We start from the raw sequence: 27,860 nt of genomic DNA, 5'->3' as shown, positions 1-27,860 counted from the left end.
CATGTGTAGTGTACTCTGGATAACCCATCTGTATTACCATGCTTTGAACCCTCTCTATGTTCAATAGAAAAATTGTACAGTTAAATCAAATTCAGATGCATCCGTCTGTAGAATGTACTTTTTACCAAAATTGGGGAACAGAAATAAAAAAAAACTACACAGGGCTGTCCTCCGATTCACAAAAGCCTGTTTTGCTAAATCCAATTGACAATGTTTGGAGCTCAATTCAGCTCTATTAAGGGAGTTGCTCGAGAAGCAAATTGGGTATGAACCTCCTGTAATAATCTACTATCTGGGCCACTCTTTTATTGTCTCCAATGTCCATCTGAGGCTTTATTAAATACTAACCCTATCTGATATTTCCGAGTCAGCAACGAATCTTGCTTTCTTAAAGCTGAGTAAAATAGTCTCAACCTTACATAAAGAGTCTGCCAGTCCTCTCTGTGGATCACAATATCATCCAAATAGGCTGAAACATACTGTGAATGTGGCCGTAGAATCTTATTAACCACCGGTTAACTGAGTCTGCCAGTATTGTTTAGGCAGATCAAGCATGGATAGAAACTTTGCTTTAACCTTCTCTATCAGTTTATCTACCTGGGGCATGGGGTAAGCATCAAACTTGGAAAACTCATTAAGCCTCCTAAAGTCATTACAGAATCTCAGGGGCTTATCCATTCACTACTTGACTCCTCAATCACACCCTTTCCTAACATTTGCTCTACATCAGTCTTTATCTCCTGTCTTTTTGTCTTAGGCACTTTATAAGGTTTAGCTTTTACTCTTACCACTGGTAGCATTACTATGTCACAGAAACTGACATCATTTTTTCCTTGTCCCATAGTAAAGACACTATTTTTGTTTATCATGTCCCTAACTTCTCTGCATTGATTTCTATCTAGAGTCAAGGAAATATGAACCTTAGTCGCCTGACTTTCATCTTCCTCCTCCAGATTTAGCCCTAATATTACCATAGCCTCCCTATCTTTCCACTGCCTTGGTGGATTGATATTTTTTCCTACTGCAATCATTATAGTTTACTGAACCTACAGCTTCAATCACCCCATACGGCCCCTGCCATTTCACAACAAGTTTATTTTAAGGGGTGGGCACCTGTAACATAACCGTCTCCAGGGTGAAATTCCCTCATGCTCATCTGACGATTATAACTCACTTTCTGAGCAGTTTGAGTCTTCACCATATGCTCATGGATTATGCGTGTCACTTGTTCATTCCTGGTCCTCATGTTAATGACATGGTTTGTTATATTGTTCACCATATTCAGCTGTTCCTCCCAGACCTCTTTCACTATATCTAAAACACTGCAGGTTTGTCTGCCATACAGTAACTCGAATGGGGAGAACCCCGTGGACGCCTGTGGAACTTTTCTGATTGCAAACTTCAAGTACAGGAGCATAATGTCCCAATAGTTCCCATTTTTGCTGATCACTTTCCTGAGCATATGTTTCATAGTCCTATTAAACCTTTAGACTAAACCGTCCATTTGGGGGTGACAGACTGAGGTTCTTATAGGTTTTAACTTCCACAAGTGTTTTTTGCTCACAGAGTGCAGAAAATAAAAATGGGTTTACAAAAAATAATCACAGACACAAATTATACAAAACCGCGTAGGTCAGGCTGGGCAATCGCCTTCACTGTTCCTATCAATTATTTAAAATTTCCCTCTCCCTTTCCTCCTCCAAACACCCACCCGGAGTGCAGAGAGCTGCAGGTTTATATACCGTGGCCGAGGGGTTTAACTAGCTGGTAATTATTCTATTACAACTTGGCTACAATCTGCATGAGTTTATTAAATACTAGAAGAGGACAAACTGCCAACCTCACCTCTGCCAGAACACATCTAAATAAATCAAAACAAAACACATGGCACTTCGCAATAAATCAATAAATCATAAAACAAACACATACAAAACAATAAATTGCACAGGGGCGGAGGGTGAGACCCCGTTCTAAAAATAAATAACACATATAAATGTACAGGGCTCCTCGCCCTGTTACAACAAGTCATACAGGTCCTTTATTAATTTGGACATCAAAGGTATCCCTACTCTTGTAAATACCTGCAGAAGCTCCTCAGCTGTTTTAGAACCTGTATTATGTAATGGTATTGCCTCGGTACCAAGTTACGTAGCTGAGGGTCATTAATATAGCACGTCCTTTCGCTGATCTGTCTAAGGGCCCACTAAATCCATAGCTAAAGGCTCAAAGGGGACATCAGTGATGGGGCACGGTAGCAACAAGGATCTGAAATGATTATGGGGGCTCGCCCACTGACACTCAGCAAAAGATGTACAAAACTGTTCAACCCCACAGCCATTGAAACCTTTTTAGGAGTCTGTCAGTATTTTTGTTAATACTTAAATGACCTCCAAACAAATGACAATAACTTATCTACTTCTACTTCCTCTTTCCGAACAACTCTGTACAACAGGTCACTTTTACAACTTAATAATCCCCTTTGCCTTTATCCGTCTCCTATACCGGTACCCAGTCTATCATCACTACTGTTCTCTTTGTGTTTAAGAGTTGGATGATTCACCTGATCGGTTCACCACATCTTGTACAAGTTTAGTGGCAAGCAGTCAGTATTTTTCTTGTACTTTCCCTAATGCCATTTGTGCAGCTGAACTATGTTTTAAGTGACTGACCACTTTTCAGCATTTTGTTACCACCTGCACACACACAAAAAACAGAAGAATATGTCTGTGACTAAATGGAAAGAAAGTAAAATTGTGGTGTTCTTTACTGTTGAGTTACTATACATACTGTAACTGAAAACAATAATTTTATACAGTATATAAAAAGCAAAAGCCACCCCCAAAAATGAGTTATACAGAACTCAAAAATAGCTAAAAATAAGCACCGAAAAATGAAATTAATGAAAACCAAAAAAAAACAGAAGCCCTAATTCTACTGTGTTTGTATTTTAACAGTATTACCAATAAAAAGAACGCCTCTTCATGTTTTCTGCACAAGATGTATTTCTTTTTTAGATAAAAATGAAATTATTATCAATATCTTTCACATTTGGAATCCTTAATTGGGAATTTAGTCAGTTATCCATAACAACTGTATCACCTTTTTATCTGCTAATATTAGACTATACATGGTTACTGTCTGTCTTCCATACAATAGCTGTGTCTAAATCATTTGGTCTGCATTTTCTTTTTCAATTAAAAATATAAATAAATTAATAAACTTTTTTTTTTTTTTTTTTTTTTTTACATTTAACCACTGATATAATGCATAATGTTAATTTTATTGCTGGAGAAATGCATAACAAGCACCAAATATGCACTTTCGTACAAAAAGCATTTTGAACATTTTCAAATATTCTTTGCATTTACCATTTTGTAAAATATAGTGCTTAATATATCTATGCATATAATACATGAAATCATTAGTTATATTAGTTTAAATATTGTGTTGCTTTATTTAGTGTTACAGAGAACTGCCTTCACACAAATATGCAAATATCTTGAATTATAAATTGCACACATCAGAACAGAATGGATACCAACCTTTATGTGTTTCTAATACATGAAAAAATGCACAGTTTACTGTGTATTTCAGCACTCCTTACATTGCCAGTAATTAATCTAGTCCGAGGGACTGTTTTCCGATAACACGGCTACTTGTGAATTCAGTATTATTATATCAAGTAAGGTGAGAATTCAACTTGTTCTGAGATTCTCATGGGCATTATTAAGAAGTAATGGGGAAACAGGCCTTATAATCCATTTGAAACTAATTGCTGATATATGGGGTAAATATAGAAGTTTTTTTTTTTTTTTTTTTTATACCACACGACTACCCCAGACACATGCATTTTGCAAAGTTTGTTATAGGATGCTTTCACAAGGTTGGTTAGGTTAAAGTAGCTTTTGGGAAGCAATCCCCTGATAGTGGTGTAACTGGCATTAATGATATTACGCTAATTTAGTATACAAAAGCAGTATTTCTTTCACACTTTCACCAATTTAGACGTTAGAAAACATTTTAACCGTGATAATCAGGGCTAATTAGACAACAAGTTATCAAAGTGCTCAAGCACCTCTTTAAAGGGAACACAATTACAATATTTTGGCTATTGTCACTCAACTCAGAAATACATGTTTTGGAGAGCCACACTAATTTATGCTGTATAACTGAACCCAAACTAATGTCTACTGTTCAGCAATCTTCACCGTTATAATTTCTTTGGCTCTGAATCCTGAGCTGTCTATACTTTAATGAACTTTACATGCCTTTAAACTGCTGCATTATAGAAAGCAACTGTTCACTGCGTTTTTGAATGTTTAATTGCTCTTCTTTCAGTTTCTCTTGTTCATGTAGTACTTCCTCCTGTGAACGAGACAATAATAAAATAATAAAAATAGACACCAGTATGAAACTGGTTCACTTAGAGGGAAGTTATTACAGTTTAAAACTGCCTTTAGCTTAAATATACATGCATCCAATATGGTTTGTATTAATGTATAATATAGCTTATGATAACCAATTAATATTGTGTATCTGTTATAGAAGTAGGCCTGTGACATCTTGATTAATCTGATCAGACAACAAAACTTATGATCAGCTTTCTGGTGAAGTTATCAGCATAAAGTAGATGAGACTAAGATTAAAACCTGGGATTTTTTTTATATCCCTAGAAATCATACTGAAAACACCAGAACAAACCTAACCAGTAAAAAAAAAAGCTTATATCTTTATTGCCAATTAATACTAATAAGGATTTATACAGGAAATGACTAGCAGTATCTCATTTGAATGAACTAAAAACAAGTGGTTGTCATTATCTTGCGAATATGTTATACTTTACCCTGAGTTTACAGAGTTCCTTTCTTTCTCTGTCATTTTCCTCTGCTCTGGCTTTCAGCCATGCCTCATTCTGGGCCTTGTGTTTTTCTAGCATTTCCTTCAGTTCCTGAAAGGATACAAATGGTAAAAGCTTCAGTTTCCTTGGGCTTTTTTTTTTATTTATTTTTTATTAGAAGCAGACTGAACAGATGCAAGTAAACTGATTGAAGTGGAAATTGGGGTAAAGCATACACAACAATTTTAAAATAAATCGTATATCTGACCAAAGCAAGTAACAAGTTACAAAAAAGATCTCCCAATAATCAAGCACTGAAGCATAATTAAACTAATGACTGGTTTCATAGATCCAGATTAGCACTATTCTTGGTTTACTTAAATTAACATTGGGTAGTCCAGGACTAGCATTAATTAGGGTCTGTGAAACCAGCCATTTGTATTTTGTGGTAAGCCATTGGAACTGTGGACATACTAACTAGAAAAGAGTCACAACATTGGTTGCAGTCACTCCACAGAGACAATTAAAACCAATAAAAACAATGGACAATAATTACAAAGTTCCACAAAATTGCATTCTCAAGTAAAATTCATATGAATCTCTAAGAATGCAAAATTCCACAAAAACTATCCAGAAAAAAAAAAGAAGAAACTGATTTCAATAATGCAATTGAATAGAATAAAATCATTGTAATCTTTTCGTAAGATGGTGGAGAGTCAAGAGCCAATTTACAAAACACTGACATTGAACAATCTAACTCCTGATGTAGGTGCACTGATATTCAGAAAACAAGCCCCTGTATTTCTTAATACATTCCTCAGTATTTTTTAATGGTATTTCATTTGAAGCTGTTAGTAAAGGAAATGTATCGATCATTGCATGCAGATACTTCAGTGACACATGACTCTTGAGGTCTCTTAAATGAACAAGCAGTGATTGGTACTGAGAGGGCAAGACAATGTGTGAAGCTTCTCTAGGAGTTAAAGTTCTTAAACGAAAATAAATGACAAACATTTAGACTGTTTCATTTCAAAGTTAAGTCTCAGGATGGGTCTTTGTCTAAAAAAACTAAACACTGAGTTGTTTTCCTACAAGAACAGAAACTTCTATAAGCAACTAATGTAGACTGTGTTATTTCAACAGGAAGTGCAGCAAAGAAAAGCATAAGAGATTCTCGACAGTTAAGAAATGCTATGAAAAAAACAGCATTAAAAAATCTAATACATGTTTAACATAACGTGTCCATCTTTCATATAGTAAAATGTGAGACAGCAATCCATATGTGATAAGATTTACTGGAATTATTTTGCAAGCTCTGTGAACTTTAGCAACAACCCAGTTATACCCATAGACATGTCTTTTGCAATGATCTGTTTTGAACAGAATGTGAAATAATAGAAATTGACAAGATGCAAATGATGGAAACAATAAATAAAAGTTTTTAAAAAAATGTATACCTGCTGCTGTTTTTGATGTTGGGTGCTGTAGGCTTCTTTTTCATACTGAAAAGCAATTGTCGCCTGAGAAAGCTCAGACTTTTCACTGTATGAAAAAAAAAAAGTATTATTAGAATTGGTGTGTTTTATATTGGCAAAGAAAGTACCATATAAAATAAAACTGGTTCTAGCAACTCAACCATAGACAGGTCATTCCACACCTTAAGGTAGAGTCCTGCATTGGGTCGGGTTCCCACAAAACAGGTCGTGGGTGAGTGTCAGAAAATGTCATTTTTAGTCAAGCTGTAAATTTTAAATCACCAAAAACGTTTTCTGTCCTTTCAGTGTATTCGTCTGTAACCCTTTCCCAAATAGAAGGTAAATGTATTTTTGCACCAAAGCAGGAGTCGATTAGGCAGGAGTCAGCTGACTAAGCAGTGTTCTCTGTTTGTTTTGCTGCTTGTTTGGCACCTTATAAGATCCTTTTATCACGTCTGCTTGGTGATATTAAAAATGTCTGTGGATGAAGTGAAATAAAAGATAGCGTGCATAGGGGTAGGGGTCAGGGCTGGTAGGTGACGCAATCTAAACATGAAGACATAAGCCTGTAAACTGCTCCTGTAAGGGAGCCCGGCTCTTTTGTACAGCGGTATCGGTGCTATGCTTCACAGCAGAAGGTCCCAAGTTCACGTCCAACCTAAAATATATCCACACCACTAGAGGGAGCTACCACGCTGTACAACCCATTGTATAATCTCAATCTGTGGAGCATGGTAGAGAGATCTGTGTGTGAATGTGAGAGCCTGAGTAAGTCAGTCAATGTAGGTTCAAGTTAGGTCTTGGTTGTAAAAATCGGACACGTGCAGGACTCTGCCTTAAGGATTAAGTTTTGGGATCTTGAACACCTCACCGGCTCAGATTCTTTCTCGTATATGAATGTACTGTACCTGGAAGTGTTTTAGGAAGAATTAAAAATATTAGCTTTCTTCTCACATTATTTTTTGAAGCTATGGACCTGTAAAGGGGAGTGCCTTTTAAGTGAGCTCAAGCAGACACCTGCACAGCTGGTGATCCTCTGTACTAGCGTGATGAGGACAAACAGTCCCTGTCAGTTTTGAAAACATAAACACATTTAACCTAATAGTCTCCAGCTATCAAAATCAAGAGCAGGTACATAAAGCACATACTTATCCAGCTTCTGAAACGCATTGTCCACTATAGCAAAAGCTCTGGTAACCATTTCCATAGCTTCATTGCGAACAGTATTGAAATCTCTGTGGTCTGCTTCCTAAAGAACAACATATCTTTTAATATTCATGAAAAAGGAAGGAAAAAACAAGAAGCAGTGAAATGAGCAATGAAGATTTTAACAATGAAAAGAATGCTTTAACATTTTGCGTGAACACAAAAAAATTGAAACCCTTTGAATATTGCTATTCAGATCTGCTTATTGCAAACATTTGTATTTAAAGAGTTTGAAGTACAGCTGAATTGTAAAGCATTAGTTCTATCATGTGTGTAAACATACTCCAATGAGTTTATTCCAGACTAGAGATAGTAAATGTACCTACAGTTAATCCAGATGAGTATATTCATAATTTTTTCTATTGTTTATAATTCTTAATTTTGTACTGACCTTTTACTATTTTGTTATTGTTATCACTGTGTTTTAATTGCTATTTTTGAAATATATATTAACGTTAAAATATATATATATATATATATATATATATATATATATATATAGAATGATATATATAATATATATATATATGGACACCTGTTTAAAATCATTGTCTGTGTTTTCTGTTGCAATTTCTGTTAAAATCATTATTTACTATGCTTACCAACTAGTCCTACAAAACACAATTTTTCAACCACTACTTCTGGAAAAAAAAAAAAAAATCAGCTTTTAGCTTTTTTCAGGTGCAGCCCCAAGAAAGCCTGGTACATAACGGTCTAAAAAAACCCAGAAATATAGTTATTATAATGTAATTTTGATGTTATCTTAAAGTCTTCCAGTCACAAATGCAGGGAAGTTTCCTTAAGCTCTTCTATGCAATCACTTGTAACAGTTTGAAAGCTGAAAATGCTGTCCATGATTCTACAGGGTGTGTGGTCAAATACAGAAACAGCAAGGTTAACAGGGACAGCTAAGTATAAACGACCTCATAAGTTTAAAGAAAAAAACTTTGGACACTAGTTGACTAAAGGCTGCTACACACCAGACGCGATGCAACAAGCAAAACTGCAGTAATGCGACAAAACTAATAGAACCTATACTTTCGATAAGTATCTTTCACACCACAGGTGACATGAGAGGCGACACAAAATAAATAAATCTGAATCCTATTTTTTGTGATTTGTCATGTGACAACTAGGGAATTGACCAATCAGAACAGCTTCAATGCATATGGTCCAGCAGGGTGATTCTGAATCCAAAATGACAGAGGAAAAGATAATAATAATAATACTTGCTGTGAAAAAAATACCCAGAGTTTTATGACAAAGATTAATTATAAAGATACAGATTTGAAAGTTAATGTATGGGAGTCCATTTCAAATGCTCTTGATATATGTTGAAATACCGTCAGAGAAGACTAACATAAAATGACTGCATCATGTTGACAAATAAGTACCAGTCTTGATCATAGTTGTATGGTCTTGTCGCTGCGAAAGTGTCTTGTTGCCCAATGAAAAATTGCATCGCGTCTGGTGTGTGGAAGCCTTTACAATACAGTAACTGCTTACTTGGATGGGAGGAGGTGAGTCAATTCTTGCTGGAAAAGGAGACTCTGTTAGCTCATACTTGACTTTAGGAACCTTTGTAGGTGCAAACCTTATGGAAAGAATTAGAAGTTTAAAGTAAATGATTAATTTATTATTTATTTTAATCCCAAAGACAAGGGGCCAGTATATTTAAGTTATTTTTGCCAAAGTGTACTTTTTTTTACTAGTTTTTACTAGTTCTGAAGAAAGACAGTTTTAATGTACCCCACAGCTTATGCTTTCTCAATCGATTGTGCTAAAGTATGTATATATATATATATATATATATATATATATATATATATATATATATATATATATATATATATATGTGTGTGTGTGTGTGTGTGTGTGTGTGTGTGTGTGTGTGTGTGACTGTGGAGGGACAGGAGACCTGTGTTGAAGAGGTTTTTTTTTTTTGTGGAAATGTATATTGATAGTGTATTTTATTGTAATTGTTGTAAGTATTTCATGAAATACTTGATGCTCCTGGGAGAGCCTGCCTGCTGTGTGTGATTGCCAGCTGTAGAATCTAGTCAGCAGGTAGGTGTGTTCCAGCAGGGTGTCAGGTATAAAAAGGTCCCATTTATTCACCTCAGGGATGCTGCAAAGCCAAAGGGCTGAACATCGTCCACACTACCCAAACAAAGAGAGCGAAACATCTTGTTGAAAGCTTCCAATCGGGGTGAGGGTAAACCGGAGCCGAAGAAAGAAACTGAAACCGTGAACATTGGGCTAGTAGCTGGAGTCTGGGTTTGTTTATTGAACAGAGATTAGCCCAGGGTAGATCCCACCAAAGTATAGAGAGCGAGGTGAATAAGCGAGATCTCCATATATTAGGAGTAGTGCGTGCCATTTCCACGGCACCTTTTATTTTATATTTGTTTGTACAGTCTCATTTTTGTTTACATACATACACGTGACCTGTAGTCTGTATGTAAATAAAACCTGTTCGCCTGTGAGGCGTATCAACTATAACCTCTGTTGCGATCTCCTGCCCGCCACTCAGCAGTGAGTGCACCCACATGGCAGGCGGAGGCGCCTGTCACAGTGACAAAAGACAGATGGTCAGACAGAAAGCCTACAGACACCCAAAGATCCTTGGCAGGTTTCATCACAACAGGACAAGGGGTTCTCCAGATATAGCAAAACTGTTAAGTGTGACATACATACATAAATGTCAGAACAATTTATTTAGGATAAGATTGATTGATTAGGTGTGGCCCTGGATTAAGCATTCAACCTGAAAAGAGTTTCCCTCCTAATGAGGTGAGACTGATAGCTGGCAGGTCAACCACAACTTGGAAATTTTAGAATGAGAGCATTCACAAGAAACCTAAGAAATTTAGCAAACCAACTAGGATAATATAAATATGCTACATTATAAAAACAGGTGGCCCTTGACATTTACACCTCCAACTTTTTCACTCAGAGGAAAGCTGGTATAAACAATGTCTGTCAGTGAATCAATAAGTCAAACATCTTACCTCAGTCTAGCTCTCTGCTGATATTAATAATGGAAGTGGATGAGTAAGCTAATTACTCATCTATACTGATATCAGAAATGTTTGAACAGGAACATTTTAACAAAGTAATATTAGAGCAATATTTGCTATAATATATTTGTTTCGATTCAATTCACCCATCATTGATGGTGTGTTAACTGAATCCCATAAATATATTCCACAATGTTTCTGCTAACGGCATAAATATATGATTTTCCTCTGCATTGCCTACCAGCTTAAAGATGTACTGAATTGTTTGGTTACATTCAGATGCAGTTTGGATTATTCTGGATAATTTTGTTTCATCCACAAACAGCATTTAAAAATGTGCAGATTTCTTGATGAGTAAGTGGAAAGATCATTAACTGTAACCCCTGCAACTTGCCTAGACACATGCAGCACTTGGAATTGGAGGCTATATTTTCACTGCTGAACATGCACATGTTTTCATAAGACTACCTGGCAGTAATTCACGTACAGCTTTGCAAAATGAGCATTAGCCTTTTTATGTTTTTAACAAAGCACCAACTGAATCCAGCAGCCACAGTGAGATTCTCTAGTAAATTAACCTTTATGAAAACAATTATTTAGTGCTACCCAGTGCTTTTTAGAAATACAGTACTTACCCATTGCTGACTCCTTGGATTCCAAATTCTGACAGGATTTCTTTCATTACTTCAATACAATAAAATAAGTGAACGCATGAATCCAGTGACATGTTTAAATACATTGTAAATCTGCTTTTTTTAAGCAAACAGCACTCTTTGGATGAACATTTTTTTTTAAAGGGCCTTGTTTAATGGATAGCCAACTAGAGTCGACTCGAGGGTGCTCCTGTTAGCCTGAATTCTCCCCCAACTCAAGTTGATGGACAACTCGAGTTGGTGAAAAGGGTGCCGTTTCCATGCTTTTCCAGGTTACCGGGTTATCATGTGAGTTGGGCTGAAAATACTACCGATTTAAAGGTCAAGACCGCCTTGTACACAAAAATGGAAACTCCTTCTGTGAATTATTTGCAGATGGTATTAGGTACCTTGTATGTGTGTGTGTGTGTTTTTCATAAACTTATTCGCAAAAATATTACAAACTACAAACTTGAGTCATGACACACATTTCAGTACTCAATCCACAAATTACTAAAACTAACATACAAACTTTGGTATTGTACTACTTCCACTACTTCAGTAAAATATTATTTTCAATTATCTTTAAACAAATCTTCTGTTAAGCTAGTCTAGCAATACATTGATATACCTTTTGCTATATGAAAACCAACCCTATTAAACTTGGAAGTAGCAAGTTTTTTACAAAAGCATCTCTAAAACATATTTTAATGCTGCAATTGCATTTTTAAAAAGACTGACTGTTAAACTCACCCTTACAATCTTTTGACGGGTCGTAACCCATTGACGCCACATCGACATCTGCACTGTTTAGAACACCCTCGCTGGTGGATATTGGACGGTGTCCCAAATCAATTACCTGTATCAATTTTGTCATAATATTGAAATGTTCTGGGATTGTTGCCACCCTTATTATTGTGTTCCTTGCATTTTCTTCTTATTTCTTAATTTTCACCAGGCACCTGGGTCGCATTCCTACTGACACCCATTCAGTATTTGACTTACACTGTTGAAAGCTTTCTGATTTTGGAAGGATCTTTGTAGTTGATGCATTATAATTTTATACCATCTTCAAATCTTTTTATTCAGTAAAAATGGCTCTCCTCTTTCTTATTTTTGGCGGTCACGAACCAGGGTGTATAATTATGTTCAAGCCCCCTACACCATTTTTGATTGACACTTAGTGATGTAATTTCCTCCCAGCCCGAATTCAGACTTTAGAATTCAGGCCAGCCTGATACTCCCGTCCAAATTGGGTTCCAACTTGAGCAATTTAAAAGCATGGAAACGGAGGTGAGGTGGGAGGGGGGTTGGGGCACTCAAGCATGTGCTTGAGTTGGAAACATGGTATTAGTAAGCTATGGCCAAATGTTTTGCATCACCCTATAGAATTCATTAATTTTGCAAAACTGAAAATAAATGAAAAATGTGACTATTATGGCTTCAGGTAGACTTGTGCTATATCATTTTGTAATTTATTTGATTACATAATGTTAAATAAAAGATCAAAATTATGTTTATTATTATTATTATTATTATTATTATTATTATTATTATTATTATTATTATTATTTTATTTTATGTCTCAATCCTAAAATTCTAGGTGATGCAAACCTTTTGGCCAGAGCTTTATGTCTGTAAATTAATTAATGATAATTCATAATCTAAACAAAAATAATAATAATAATAATAATAATAATAATAATAATAATAATAATAATGAATGCAAAAGATGATTTGGGAGATGTTGTCAAGGTGTAACTGCAGCCTGTAATTAGCTTCTATTTTTTAAAAGGAGAATAAAAGTTGCAAAAAGAGAAACAAACTAATTTGTAAGAGCGCTTAGGTGAGCTTGGATTATAGGACCAGGCCAGATATTCAAACATGTTCTGAATTTATGCAGCTCTGCTTGCATTGTGAATATCTTGCATATGCATATATTTGCAAATCTGTCAAATTCTAAATAATTTGCAGGGAATTTGCTGATAGTGCAAAGCAATGGAAATGAATATATTTAACTTAATCTAAACAGCAAATTAATGGCAACTCAGACTACACCGAACTGAAGCAAGTGTATTTGCATATGAGGTAGGGATGGGCTCAAAGTCTTCAGAAGCATAGAAAGGGAAACTTTACTGATTAGTATTATAATAATAATAGCTGATAAAAAGGAAAAAAAATAAAATAAAATTTGGCTCTAAACAATGTGAAAAGTATTAAAAACTATACCTGGTGGTTACTCTCACTATAGTCATCATATTACAAATAATTATCATTACATGAGGTTTCATGTTTTTTTTTTTTTTTTTTTTTTTTAATATATTAAAATGCTTCCATACCAAGACAAGCCTGCCTGGACATAGCACCGAATCAATTAGAAACTTCCAGTTATACTATTCAATTTGAAAAGTATGAACTCATGTAACAATAATGCGTTTTAATATACAGAGGCTGACTAATTGTGTGATATAGTTTTCAAGACGTTTCACACTGTTTTAGTACCCCATTTGGGCAGTTTTGTCTTTGCCTGGCTTCTACCCACTCCCCAGATAATGTGAATGCTGTTTCAAGTGTTTCATGTAGATGATTTAAAAAAAAAAAAAGGTATTACGATTTTAAATTTGAGTTTAGAATCTGCCAAATCCACTGTCAGAGGACCTGCTTCAGACCCAATCCCTTTAACAGAGAAAAGGTCAGCCAAACAATCCCATAGAGGATGGAAGCGCTCCAGGGACGTCTAAACGATCAGAGCCGCCAACTGGACCAGTATCTGAAGCAGAGAGCTTCCCTGGCGTATCCTCTGATGGTGCAGTTGCATCTGCAAACATCTTAGAAGGAACAGCTCTGTGTCCATAAATAATTAAAAAAATATTCAGAAATAATATTAGGGCCTTAATGATATTATATATATATATATATATATAATTATATATATATATATATATATATATATATATATATTAGAGCTCTCTCACTGCTTTGAACTGGAACTTAAGTTAATTTAAACAAAGTTTAATGAGCTCTAAGCTCCCTCTTGTTATACGTATATAGTAATGTGTTTAAATAGTATTTTTGTTTATTTTTACGAATTTAACAAATTTGTCCAAAACATTGTGATTTGCAGAAAACATACCGTTTGAATTTTGTACTTGTAGGTGGACTTGCATAATTGTTCACAAAAAAAAATCACTCACAAACATCTTTTTCTCAAGGCAGGATTAAGGGGAAAAAATCCCTGCAACTGCCCTTGCGAAACTCACATCTCTGTTGAATATCTGACCCATGTTACCAAGCTGATTTGTTCTAGTTTTGTAAAATGAATAGATATTCTTTTTTTTCTCCTTTTAAAATTTAGGAATTAAGACAATTAAAAATCTACCCTATTAATTATCGTAGAGGAGACCGGGGACAGTTGTAGCATGGGACGGTTGTAACTCCTTGAATTTCTCCAGTCAGAAGCAAGCTTTTATTGAGATTTTATCTCTAAACTTCAATTTTTTTACATAGGTGAGTACATTTTTTCCCTAATTTTATTTTTTGTAATATAGACATGTTAACCAGAGTCTGGATCCATACTTATATCATTTTCATCTCTGTACACAATTGATTGCTCTTAGTTTTGTTGTTTCTTGCTGGAACATGCGGTTTAGTAATGGCTCCTTGGGTTGGGGCCAGTTGTAACATGTGCTATAATTGACCCCATATAACATTAGTGCAACTATTTTTGGGTACATGAAGCGTGCTCTGAAGGAAACAAAATGTACAACTGTCACAATTGTGACTTAGACTGAAATTCTTACTTAAGAGGGCCTATAGTTTTAGTTATGGTTAACAGTTGAAAAAATAAGTCATAAAAAATATCCAGTTTCTGAGTTAAACAAAAATATTGCTTTATGTGAAAATGCATTTTTCAATAAAACATTGAGTTATTGAGTTAAATAAAATATGTTGTTAGTTACTGAATTATTGTTCACAGAATGTTACAACTGACCCTGGCCTCATTACATCTGAAGCTCACTTGCTGTATGTATATGAGCTCTTAAAACAGGATAACTATGGGAATTGGTAGTCTGGTCAAACTAGCTCAAATTGTCTGTACATAATGGAGAGAAAGATAAAAAAAAATATTACATCTGTCCCCGGTCTCCCCTACTCTATTTTTGACCACATTAAAAAATATAAAAACCTACTTGGCTGTCTTTCAGAAGGATTTATTAGTTTCATCACTTTAACATCATTAAACTCCTGTTCTTCATTAGCACCTCCAAAGATATACATCTGAATGAAGTAAACATGGCATATTTACTGTAACTATGATTGCATTATGCAAAACACACAACATCTGTATATGCATGTGTGTGTAACGTGACATGGGGTTAATATACTGTGACCGTTCACCAACAGGGAGATAACAGTTTGCTTAGACCTAATATGACTGTTTGATATTTGCTAACACTTAACGTTTGCCTTGACTATCTATTTTTGAGACAAAAGCATAATTATACTTGTTTTTGTCTGGAGTTGTGCGGGTGCGATCAAATTCATTCTCTGTAGAGCAAGGACATTGCCCTGGCGACTGGTGACATTACTTTGGCAAATGTGACATCAGTATAAACAGGGGCTCTTTTTGAGAGCATTGAGCAATATTTGCAAGTTGCCTGTTGGAGTGCTGTCCTTGGCCATCTTGCTGGTCGATACTTGGGTGAGATATATATAATAAATTATTTGCTTAACTGTATCTGAGACCTTTCCTACAATATCAGTGATTGATTAAATTGAAGATGACCTGATGGTAACTAGTAACGTGTATAGTGAAATAACATAATTTTGCAGCTTTGTTTAATGTAATACAATATGTGACAAATATAACAGTTCTCGTTTACAAAACCAATTTAACAATCTTATTGACACTATCAAAGACTACCAAACCAAATGGCCTTCAAATTCTCAGACATTAATTAAAGAGCTTAATAAAAACTCCTGTGGTTTATTATGTCACCAGAACTATCAAATGGGGCAGCTGTTTCATTTGAAGAATATTAAATGTCTAAATGTCCTTGATGCCAGTTTAAGCTCTTTTTACATTAAGTGTTTTATTCATCCTGATTTAGTATGTAAAGATTTCCCATATAAAGTCATGCTTTCTCTGACTATTCAGAAATAAATCACACTTCATGTTTAGTTACCATTAACATTATTCAAACACATTGTGCACTCACGTGACTATGGAGAATAAATGCTGCATGACCATGCCTGCGAGCTGGAGGGATCCCTACATAAAGCGGCACTTTCCATTTCATCTTTGCTGTAAAGAGATTGCAAAATTAGAATATTAGCATGCTTTCTTCTAGAAACGAGGGAAGCTTTCATTGTGTCTGCTGCCTTGAAGCTGGTATTATAAACCCCTTTAACATAACTGACCCAGTTCTAGTAACAGAAAATAAACACGCTAAATATTGATCTTTATCATTAAACACACAGCTGTCCTGAAAAATACAGGCCTAAAAGCAATTATTTTAAATTTTTTCATTCACATTAAAAAAAAAAAAAAAAAAAACACAATGAAGTAAGGTATAAAACAGTTTTTACTTTACACCATGCAAATGACCAGGTGTGACTTTGATTGTGATTAAAGGCTACAGGATCTAAGGGATATCTGAGGTCTGGTCAGCTTTTCCAAAAAAAAAATATATATATATATATATAAACTAATAAATTAAATAAAAGGGAATCATGGTGCAGTAAAGCCTTCGGAATATGAATAAAATATCTAGCTCAAATTAGCTCAGCAGCAAATTTTACCAGTATCCCTTTATACGGTATTCAACCAGAGTGCAGCTTTGTTCAACTGTGCTGTATTAATATAATCTAGTAGGTATTCTTATCATAATTAGAAAGTTCTGTACTGGTGTTTTTTAATAGCATAGGATGCACTTTCCAAAGTCACAAACAAGGAGAATTTTCTTGTTGAAATGTAAGTAATACTGTACTATGTAAGGTAAGGTAAAGTAAATATTTTGACAGATTGCCAAAAAATACAGAGAAAGACAATTCCATAAAAATGCTTTTTACCTTTTCTTTTTGTGTTTCTGAAGGTGTTATGATTGAGTGTTTGAAGTTATGAATGAAATATGTAAAAATTCTCTGCGTTACAAAGGTTCATCAGCATCAGTCTGCATGCGACCCGCCCCCTCCTTACTGGGGGTCACTTTCTCCTCTGCAGAGGAGTATATGGCATTAACCCTTTGCTGCATGAGATACTAAAATCATGTATTTTCAAAGTCTGTTTTTATTAATAAAATGAAGGTATACTATCCCATTATCTATCACTTTCAAAATGATGTATAATTACCTCCATTAAATAATACAATGTTGCGGAATACAAAACATGTTTTCTTTTAGTGAAATTCTACCAGCAGGTGGTGCCAACCACACATATGAAACCCAATTAAAGCAGCTTGCGGTGCAGCAAAACCACTGGTCAGCAAAACTCAATGCTTATTGTACCTCATTATTAACACATACCAATGCTTAGCTTTTGTATTTCATTTGTTGTGGTGCCATTTTTGCTTTCACATCGACCTCCAAACAAGTAGATATCCTATGAAAGAGGAGATAAAAGAGCGGTAATTAAGAGGTTAGAGTTTCCAGTGTAACCAGTTCACGAGCATCACTATTATTATTATTATTATTATTATTATTATTATTATTATTATTATTATAACTTGTAGTTGAGCTACTACAAAAATGTCTTGGTAAAACAAAAAAGTTAACTTATTTTATCATGTAAAATGGATATGTTTTGCATGGGATTTGTTTTATTTAGTTCTTATGTAATTGCTGAATTTTTGCATTCAAGAATCACTAGTACAGTATGTGTCAGATTGTGAGATGCAAAAGAATGTGAAAACCTAAGCTGTTTAAAGTAACGTTAGCAAGGAAATCCTGTGGGGTAAAATAAACATGTTTACTTTGTCTTAAATTGTACAGTTAGAATGCATGTAGAATACTACATCATTTACACTGCTGCTTCCCTCTCTGCTGCACCAGGAACAATGGATTTTGACAAACCCTAATAAAAAATAAAATAAAAAATAACACCACTGGCAAATTTCCACCACTGGTTCAAACTCAGTAAATATTACAAATAACAAATGACAGGATGTTTTTCAACATTGTAACCAGAGATCCAATGGGACTACATTTAAAAATAAAAACTTTGAACTTCACCTTCATCTTTTCTTTCTCTGTCAGTTCCTAATGTGTTTATAGCATTACATTACACAATATGTCATATCTTGTTCTGTCTATAGAGTATAGAAATGAACCAACTAATGTTCTAAGAGACAATGCTAATAAACTAATGGTGATGTAAAAATACATTGTCACAAAAAAATTAAAAACAGAAAATGTCATCAAAGCTTACAAATGGCCACTCCAGGCGGTTTATATTCATGTTAGAGCAAGAGCAAAGAGCCTTCTCACAAAGCTTTAACTCGTGCAAGAGCTATTTAAAGGATTACAGTTTTATTAAAGCTAATAACGGATAATTGATTTAAAATCCTTTGGTGCTACAGTACATCTTTAAGTTTAATTCCATTATACTTACCTTGTCATGATGGGCAGTAAATGTTTGACTCACAGACCCACTTGGCGAATCTCCCTTAACCTCACACTTCTGCCAGACTAGAGTCCCTAAAGTGAAACACACATTACGTGCATCGTATGTCCCTCCCAGCTTCATTTTATTTAAGCATCATATATAATAATATGTTAAAAAGAAACATAGAGTTAAAACAATGTTATTATGGGCTGTTTTCATTAAAGCCTGTGTTGAAAATATGAGCTATTTCTTGTAAAATATTTTCAATATACAGGGGTAACAAACAACGATTTGCACAGACAAAACAGTATCTCCCAAACTGTGCTGCTGAAGCATTCAGTTGTAAAATGACCTGCATGAATGCAGCACATGCAAAAGCCAACCTACTGCTGGCATTTTCAAACCTGGAATTTGACTTCAAACAGAAACTGTTGAACTACCATTCAGACTTACACATCAACCAGGTGCACATTTCTTGTGTGAAAAATAATTATTAGGTTTGAGAATGGCAGTTGGTAGGGTTGTGCTTATGTTTTTTTCTTTTTTTTCCAAATGTTATGTTTAAGAAAAAGGCAATACAGTTTTCTCATTTGTTTACCTACTTGACTGTGTAAGCTACACATTTCACTGTCAGGTAGTGCTGGGACAGTAAAGGATTTATAACTGTACTCAATGCAATAACATTGCATTTTGCTCAATTTATTTCAGAAACAAGAAAATGTTTAAAATGTGTGTGTGTGTGTGTGTGTGTGTGTGTGTGTGTGTGTGTGTGTGTGTGTGTGTGTGTGTGTGTGTGTGTGTGTGTGTGTGTGTGTGTGTGTGTGGGTACTGTGCCCTTTAAAACAAAAGATCAGAATCTAAGTGCACAGAATGGTAAACTATGGAATAATGCAACAGGTTACCCATGAAACACTGGATTTGAAAGCATTTTTAAACCTTTCCTATGCCTATAATACTGTATATAGAATCAAACCTGCTGAGAAAATATTAGACTCATTTATAATTACCTGTATCAAGAATGTAAATATCCTTGTGATAGGAATCTCCTGCTGAACTGCCTCCAAACATGTAGATTTGTTCACCGATTAATGCAGTTGTATGGTTAAACCTAAGAAGAACCATTATTTAATTTATTGCAGTAACTGTTCAGGTTTGACATATTCAAAATGTGGCAAGTTAACTATAATGCAAAAATAAATTAAATAAGGTTATAAATATGGTTGCGGTTTACCGAGATAATTTTTTTTTGTATAAATACTATTGATAAAGAAAATACTTAATATATTCCCTTATACTCTGCTTGATCTTGCCTTCAAATGCCTTACCATTAACTGCTCTTGTACAACTCTTTACACATTGACACATTTTTACCACAGAAAACAAAAACTAAGGGTTATTGGAACAACTAGCTAATCTAAATATATCCTTTTTCCTGTATCAAACAGCCAGTTACATCAAACAAAAAACTGCTGAAGTATATTGCCCATAGTTACATTTAACAACCGCCAAAATATTAGATTTATTTAATATTTAATAAAGTTGCAGTATTATTGCAGAGTTACTCTGAGCTAATTCTGTAGGTGTCTTGTAATAGGATATTATATTGAAATCTATACACAATCCACTGAGCGGGAAATGCACTACTGTTGTGTTATCACTAGCTTTCAGAAACACACTAGGCTGAAATATAAGTACTTTAATTGTCTTACGTTTTTGATTCCTCTTTATGTCTGATGGAAAAGGATACTTTCTGTAACTCAGTTGCATAAATTAAATGTGTAATATAAAACCTGTCCTTTATAGCAAAATGGCAAGGGATGAATAAGTTAGGAGTTCCCCTTTGGAATAAACACAGATATTATTTTTCAAAAAGGTGGTTAAGAAGGGGGACATTTCGAACAGTAATTTGCTTTGACTTGATCAGGAATCAATTATGGTGATGTCTGCTTACTATACTAGTGTAAAAATCTCCATCAGTATAGGCCAATGTGTCTTTTATACCTCGTTTACACTAGCCACTTTTAGGTTGGCATTGCGGTGGCTTAGCTCTTAGGACGGCTTTTTTTTTTTTTTTTTTTTCTTTTTTTGTAGTGTAAACGCAGGTGTCCTAAGTTCAGCCGTCTCAAAACAGGGGTTCTGCGACTGCTTTGGTCTGTTTTTACTTTACTGTAGATTCATCTGTACCTGACTCGGCTCACATTTGCCACGTACACTTGTGGGCAACACACAGGCATCACACAAGCACAGACAACAGCAACAGGAAGTTTGTATTGTTACTCGGACAACAGAACCAAAAATATCTTGACAGAATGCTAAGAGAGACATAGGCAGAGGATTTCAAAATACAAACAGGTTTTTATATTTGTGCTATAATCTGAATAACGCTACTCTGAGGACTACTGTTATCATACCCTGGCAGCAACATGCAGTGTATGGTATGTACAGAGCAGACAGAGAAAAAAATGCCTAGCATTACCAATGGAAAATATCTAAGAATGTTAAGGGGAATCTACTTTTGAACTCATGAATTTTAGAAATTCACACGACCCTAAATTGCTTTTAGGCCGGTTCTTTTTACAAGTTGAGCTTTGCTGTTGTGAAGATATGTCTCTTAGGACACAAACAACTGATGTGCACGCAACACGCACCCTCTATAAAGGACACTGACAGCTGCAGTATGATATGCAATGGCCAAGCATATCAAAGAACCATTGTGGCAAGATAAATGGAACCCTAGGGATAAAATGTTTCGTTCAAGCTTGCCTAAAGTATTTAGGTTTTATATGGGTCTCCAGCCTAGTTAGGACTTCACCTTTCCAAATACTACAGTTGCAGGAAGTATGAAAAGGAGATCATTTACTTCATATGAACCAGATGTTTCTATGGTTCAGTGCTTTCTTTTATGCATTTTCCAAAAAAGGAGTTTTCTAATTCGCTGGTGTATGCTGAGCAACTTACCTTGCAGATGGAACAGAGCCAGTGGTTTTGACTGGAGTCCATGTCAATGCCACTGAAACAGGGAAAATATTCTAGTTATACCATAACAGAAAACAACGAATAACAGGGATTTTTCAACTTGTTTCTTGAGTCAAATGTTTATAATGTTGCTGTGGGCATGTAGAATATGCAATGACTAATGACCTGACTAAGTTTTGCTTCTCATCGCATTACATTCAGTATCTTAAACTGTCTAAATACTACTAATGTTAAACAATGGCAATAATAAATGATAAATAATACATTTATTTGTACAGATCACATGACTCAATATATACTTTACAGATGTTAATTTGTGAAAACAATTAATTCTAAACTCCTCTTTGGGCTAGGTGACCTATCACACATACAGTTTAAGCTATAGTGCGGGAAGTATTTTGTGGAAAGCATGTATTTTGGCATTATCAGTCATATATTTTAGCATTATCAATCATATTTTCTATAATACTGTATGGGGGGTGGATGTCACGGCATAGGCAAGTCAAAGGTGGTTGCAGTTATGAAATTTTTGCGAATCACTTTGTAACAAGGTTACAAGTTGCTGTTCCAACCTGTTTTTAATTTACAAGGAAGTTCATCAGCGTTGTTTAATAGACACCACTGTCCTGTACATTCTGTTGACATAACAGCTCTTCCACTAACTTGCTGAGATCTTCCCTTTGACACACAAATTAAGTTTCTGGTTTATGGTAGAAGTACTGTATTTACTGACCTGTGTTAAACACAAGGAGGTCATCACAAGCATTGCCTTTCAATATACCTCCAAAGACATAGATGTTTTCCCCAACAACATTTGAGCTGTGCTTCAAACTCTGCAGGGCCCTTCCACTGGTCTTTAACTTTTCCCATGTTAATGTTCCTGGCAAAAATTAACATTTTGGTTTTACTCTCTAAAACAGTAAATATATCACAAGAATGACTGTCTTTCATATTTTAATAAACCTCTGATAAAGTTCTTGCCCTGTGAAATAAAAATAGAATCATTCTCAGCAGGGACCACACACTTTATTTGGATACTGACAATTTTTTTGTTTTGAATAACACTAAGTAAAGTATTTGCTTAAACAGTTAAACAGTAAAGTTGAAAAAGAATGGGAGACACAACATGTTTTTTAAAGAATGAAAAGCTGTATAGCTTTATAAATAAAATCCATCAGTGTAAGTACATGTTATATCATGATATCAGCATCTACCAAGTAAGTGGTTTAAATACTTAATGGGTGTAAGCATAGAACTTAAGTTGAATTTTTACATTTTTCATCCAAAGCTTGTTAACTGCGTTTTCTCATTTTAAAAATAAGACAAAACTGGGACTAACAAAGTACCCGCATCAGACTGCTTCAGTAAAGAATTGTTTTTTATTTTCCAATTCAAATCTGCATCTATAAATCCTATAAATATAAAATACAAACTTTAAACTTGTATCTTCATTGATGCCTTTCAAGGTCAATAGATGATGGCAAATAAAATTACTTTATATTGTTTGTACAATTAATTTGCAGGCTGGTACTTGCAAACAGCTAAAGTGTATATAACACAAAGGTGTACTTCGAATTCCTCGTATCTCACCAATGTCAAAGCAGTACACTCCAGGAAGGCATTCTTCAGCTTGCAAGAAGGAAGACCCTCCAAATAGGTACAGTTTGCTCTTTATCAAACTATGGAGTAACACAATGTTTTTAAGGAGAAAATAAAATAATGAGTATGTTGAGAAAAAAAAAATAGTTTCACTAAGTGGGTTTTCCAGACTTTATCTGTCTATTTATTTTAATACCATGTGGCTATTTTATACGTATTTCATACATTGCCTTATCTTTAACAGAAAATGGGTGGTGGGAGAAGTCATTTCCTTGTGTGTATTTGTGTAAATTATTACCATGGAAGCACACTTACATTGGCTAATGTCCTATAAAAGGCTAAACAAAAGGAACTACAGCAAACATTTTGTGTATGTGTCCATGCCAAACCTTACATTAAAAAATAACTTGCAAAAGAAAGGATAAAAATGTGTGAGGTATATATAACAATGTTTTCATTGCATCTGTGGGATGTTAACCATGCAAACAATATTGATTTATAATAACTATTTGCTTATAGTAAACACTCTTTGACAGTTATTGCAAGCACTATTATCAAAATGATTAGAATAATCTTACCAAAGTGAATGCCCTTCTCTTGCTGGCGGGATCTGTCCATTTTGGGGCATCAATTCCCAGCTCACATCAGAAGGAGACACTATGTAATTATGTAAGTGTGGTTAAGATTGAAATAGAATAAACAATAAAACATAGAAATGGCAATACAAAAAAAAAAAAAAAGCATAAACCACAACATAGTCAAAGATAGTTTTTTTTTTTTACTAAAAAAATTATTCTGGGAAATCTTAAAACAATCTCTTGAAATTGGTTATTGGAATTACCATAAAAAATATGATAATACGGTTAAGTGTGTTTAATTTTCAATTAAAAATTAAATACAAATTAAAATTAAAATTGTAAATAGCATTACCTGTCAAGATATAAAAATCATTGTGGTATTTTGGTTGACCATCCTGGAAAGAACAAGAAAAGTACTGAAAATGGTTGTTGATGAGAAAAAGACAGGACAGTTTATTTACATTCTGGGCTCCAAGTGGCTTATCTAGCAAAGTCATGGTGATCCTTGCTGGTCAAATACCAGACAGAAGACCTGGCAAGCTGAATTCTTGTCTTTAGGAGGATTTAGTAATTGTCAAAATCTGCTGCTTAGGTGAGACAGCTTATAGTGATAATACCAATTTGAGAGATCAAGCTCTCTCATTGCTCAGGGGCAATAATGTAATATTTTTGTTACTGAACGTTTTGCAGGAATAACCTATTGAAACAATTTACAATTCATACCCCTGTCTTTCTTTCTTTCTTTCTTTCTTTCTTTCTTTCTTTCTTTCTTTTCTTTCTTTCTTTCTTTCTTTCTTTCTTTTTCTGATTTCTGTCTATCCCACACTTTCTTTCTCTGTTTCCTGACTAGAATTTCATGGTGTATCTATGGCTTTAGAGGAAGAAAAAACAGAAATCAAAGGCATACAAATAAGAATAATATTGTGTAATATTTGTTAATAATAATTTAATTAAGCTAAGTTGGAAACAAGCAAACAAAAACATAGCGTTTATGCACCAGGCAATCAAAGTTTAAATACATGAAAAGCTACAAAGAAGAGATATCAATCTTATTTATTCAAAGCAAGAAACAATGACATGAAAGTGTTTAACTTGTTTACTCACAGGGGAGATCAAAGTAGAAACACCTCCAAACAAGAATGCTATGTTTCCAGCCACTGCCAGCGCATGTCCGTACCTGAGAAAATGTGAACAGCACAGAAATGATCAGCCATCGTGCATTAATCTTTATACTGCTGTAACAGGGTGTCAGTCTTTTTTTACAAACATTACCTGATGTTTACAAAATAGTAACATTTTAAATACAAAAACTATATGCAGTGTAATAAAAAAAAAAAAAAAAAAAAAAAAAAAACCTTTGTTAATTGATACAAAAATATAATGGTTTGGAATATGGTTATGGGTGTTGATATACAGCAGGTTGATATTCTATCAGTGTCCCTAGTATTAGTGACCCTATAAGCAGGCTTGCATGCAAGCATAAGGCAATTTCCATAATCAAGCATGCAGAACTAAATACACAGTTACAATCTGATAAATGGGGTGACATTAAAAGTGCTATTTTCTTGGATACTGTAAATTTTCAATAGAGGCCCTTAAAACAAATAGCAAGCTTTATGTAATCTATAACATTGTACCACTATAACAAATATATGATTTAATCTGTGTTTATCTGAGTGTAATGTGCAGTGATGTGTGACACACTGCCATTACGGATTCGGTCCCCAGGCGGTGAGATGAGATTAAGTTTAGAGCTCTAAAACCAGCTCTAAAACCATCGTAGTTAAAGTGCTTGCTAGAGGTGTGCAGGGTCGCCCATTTGCGCCCAGCTTCTGCCCTGTTACACATGTGGACACATCCTTGTTACACCAGAATAATTGATAATTGTCAATAGACAGAAATACAAACACAAACCTAATCCAGACTGTAAGCTCTGCAAACTGCATCATTGCCAAATAATATTACTACAGTACACTACAAACTGTAAAACACGAGATTTAAATGGCTGAATCAAAAGACATAGACACTCTCTAGCTATAATCTGATGATTAAAAAACATACAACCACAAATACAGTATGTTTCTAAAACAGAAACATGCTTAATCATTTACCTTGGGCTTGGTGGATGTCCTTTGATCTCCTTGTCAACCCATTGACCACTTGCTAATTTCTGTGAGAAAAAAAAAAAAAATATATATATATATATATATATATATATATATATATATATATATATATATATATATATATATATATATATATACAGCATAACATACTTGTAGTTTGCCATTTTTAAGTAATATTTAATTCACTATTCATAGTTTACATTGTTCATGGATTTAAAACAATTATTTGGCATGACAAACCAAATTAATATTCCTAACCCTTCACACAAAACACATTCACCTGTACATACCTTTCACCTGGCACTCTCACCAGCCTCTTTCAGCACTAGCGTGCTTTGTTTTGAGTGCACTGCAATAAACTAAACAACCACACTCTGTGATCTGTTTGCTTTGCACTTCTGTTGTACTAGCGCACATGTTGCTAGGATACTTTGATACACAGACACCTTTGCTGCAGCCAATAAGATGCCATTTCCAGGTTCAGGAGATAATGAGTGTGGTACATACTCTGACCCTGACCAGGTCACTGGCCACATAAGGGATAACACATAAGTCTGTACTTCAACACAATATACACCACATTCAAGTGTTGACTGAACACAGTGCTCATCTACGTCTTACATTTTGCCTTAACTCAAATGTATGCATAAAAACCACAATGTTAACAACACCACACAGTGTAATGCTAAATATCTTTGTCATTGCTTAGAACATATCACATTCCCCTACTTTTGGGGCAATTTTGTGTTGAACACTTTGACAAACTGTCCGAAAGACTCAATAAAGAATATACAGTAATTTGATATATAGTTCCCTGTTCACAAAACTTTAATCAAATGTTTTAAGCAAAGTTTATAATGACTATTATTTCAGGAGTGTTGATAAACAGGATGTTAGGTTAAGAATCAAGGTATAACCTTATCTAGAAAGGGTTTGGCAGTCCGAATTGTGATAAAACCACTACTCAGCCATCCCATAAAGGATTGCAATAAGAAAAACAAAAAACATATAATTTTTGTTAACATGCCAGTAAGCCGTGGAATTTCAGGCATCTCATTTGACCTTACTGGGAAACCTGACCACTAACAGGATTATTTTTAGCTTGGTGCGTTCCACTGTCAGCCTCAGAGTACTCTGCCTGCCCCCTCATACCTGACCCTGGTCCATGGAAGCTCTGAATGGGTTATTCTGTAGTCGCCATCTGTGGTGCATTGAGGTGAACCCTCTGGGTCTATGGGCTGGGTGGGGACCTGTCACAACAAACAGATTACTTCTCCTCGGGCCTCAGGCAGTAATGACCAAGGTGAATTTTCTTTCTAAATGCTGTTTGGACTTGCAGGCAGCCTTCCACTCAGATTGCAATCGTCGATGCAGATATCCTTACTAATTGCCCACGAATTGTGGATTAAGCTGGTCCACAATAATTTTCAATTTCAACCCAAAATATAATTAATAAGTATCTGTTTACTGCTTGTTTCCAGTTAGTCTTCCTTAAGTGTTGTTTCAGCTTCTTAGACACAGGCTTCCTTTTCCTTTGAACCCTGCTTGTCATTCAGTTTGTCATTCTAGAGACATACACTCCTACTACCATGTCTTTTTTCTATTTTATTTAAATATAAATACAACTGACCTGAAGGGTTTTATGTTTCTATGGCATTTACCCAACCCATAATAGTTATTGTTTACAGCAGGGGTCTCCAACCCTGGTCCTAGAGAGCCCCAAATCCTCAGGTTTTATAGGTGTCTATGTCACGTGGCTAAAGATCTGGAACACCCGTTAATCTTGACTAATTAAGACATTTTATGCT

At 34.8% G+C, this 27,860-nt stretch overlaps 1 protein-coding gene across 1 annotated transcript; it reads right to left on the bottom strand.

The window, feature by feature from the left end:
• Nucleotides 1-3,400: 3,400 nt before the first annotated feature.
• On the bottom strand, nt 3,401-27,202 carry zmp:0000001301 (rab9 effector protein with kelch motifs). The gene is made up of 19 exons (XM_041270778.1): nt 27,140-27,202; nt 26,038-26,096; nt 25,031-25,103; nt 24,279-24,321; nt 23,927-24,005; nt 23,340-23,428; nt 22,483-22,629; nt 21,732-21,783; nt 19,781-19,881; nt 18,780-18,865; nt 17,696-17,771; nt 16,390-16,475; nt 15,361-15,448; nt 11,174-11,222; nt 9,025-9,112; nt 7,461-7,561; nt 6,295-6,379; nt 4,844-4,948; nt 3,401-4,365 (listed from the first exon to the last, which is right to left on the bottom strand). The coding sequence occupies exons 1-19, from the start codon at nt 27,200-27,202 to the stop codon at nt 4,261-4,263; spliced, it is 1,575 nt and encodes a 524-aa protein (XP_041126712.1). The 3' UTR covers nt 3,401-4,260.
• Nucleotides 27,203-27,860: the final 658 nt, after the last annotated feature.

Source organism: Polyodon spathula, chromosome 2 (genome assembly GCF_017654505.1).
Source record: "Polyodon spathula isolate WHYD16114869_AA chromosome 2, ASM1765450v1, whole genome shotgun sequence".
NCBI lineage: Eukaryota > Metazoa > Chordata > Actinopteri > Acipenseriformes > Polyodontidae > Polyodon > Polyodon spathula.
The sequence above is the reverse complement of the archived record's forward strand: the minus strand, read 5'-3'. Positions and strand labels throughout refer to the sequence as shown.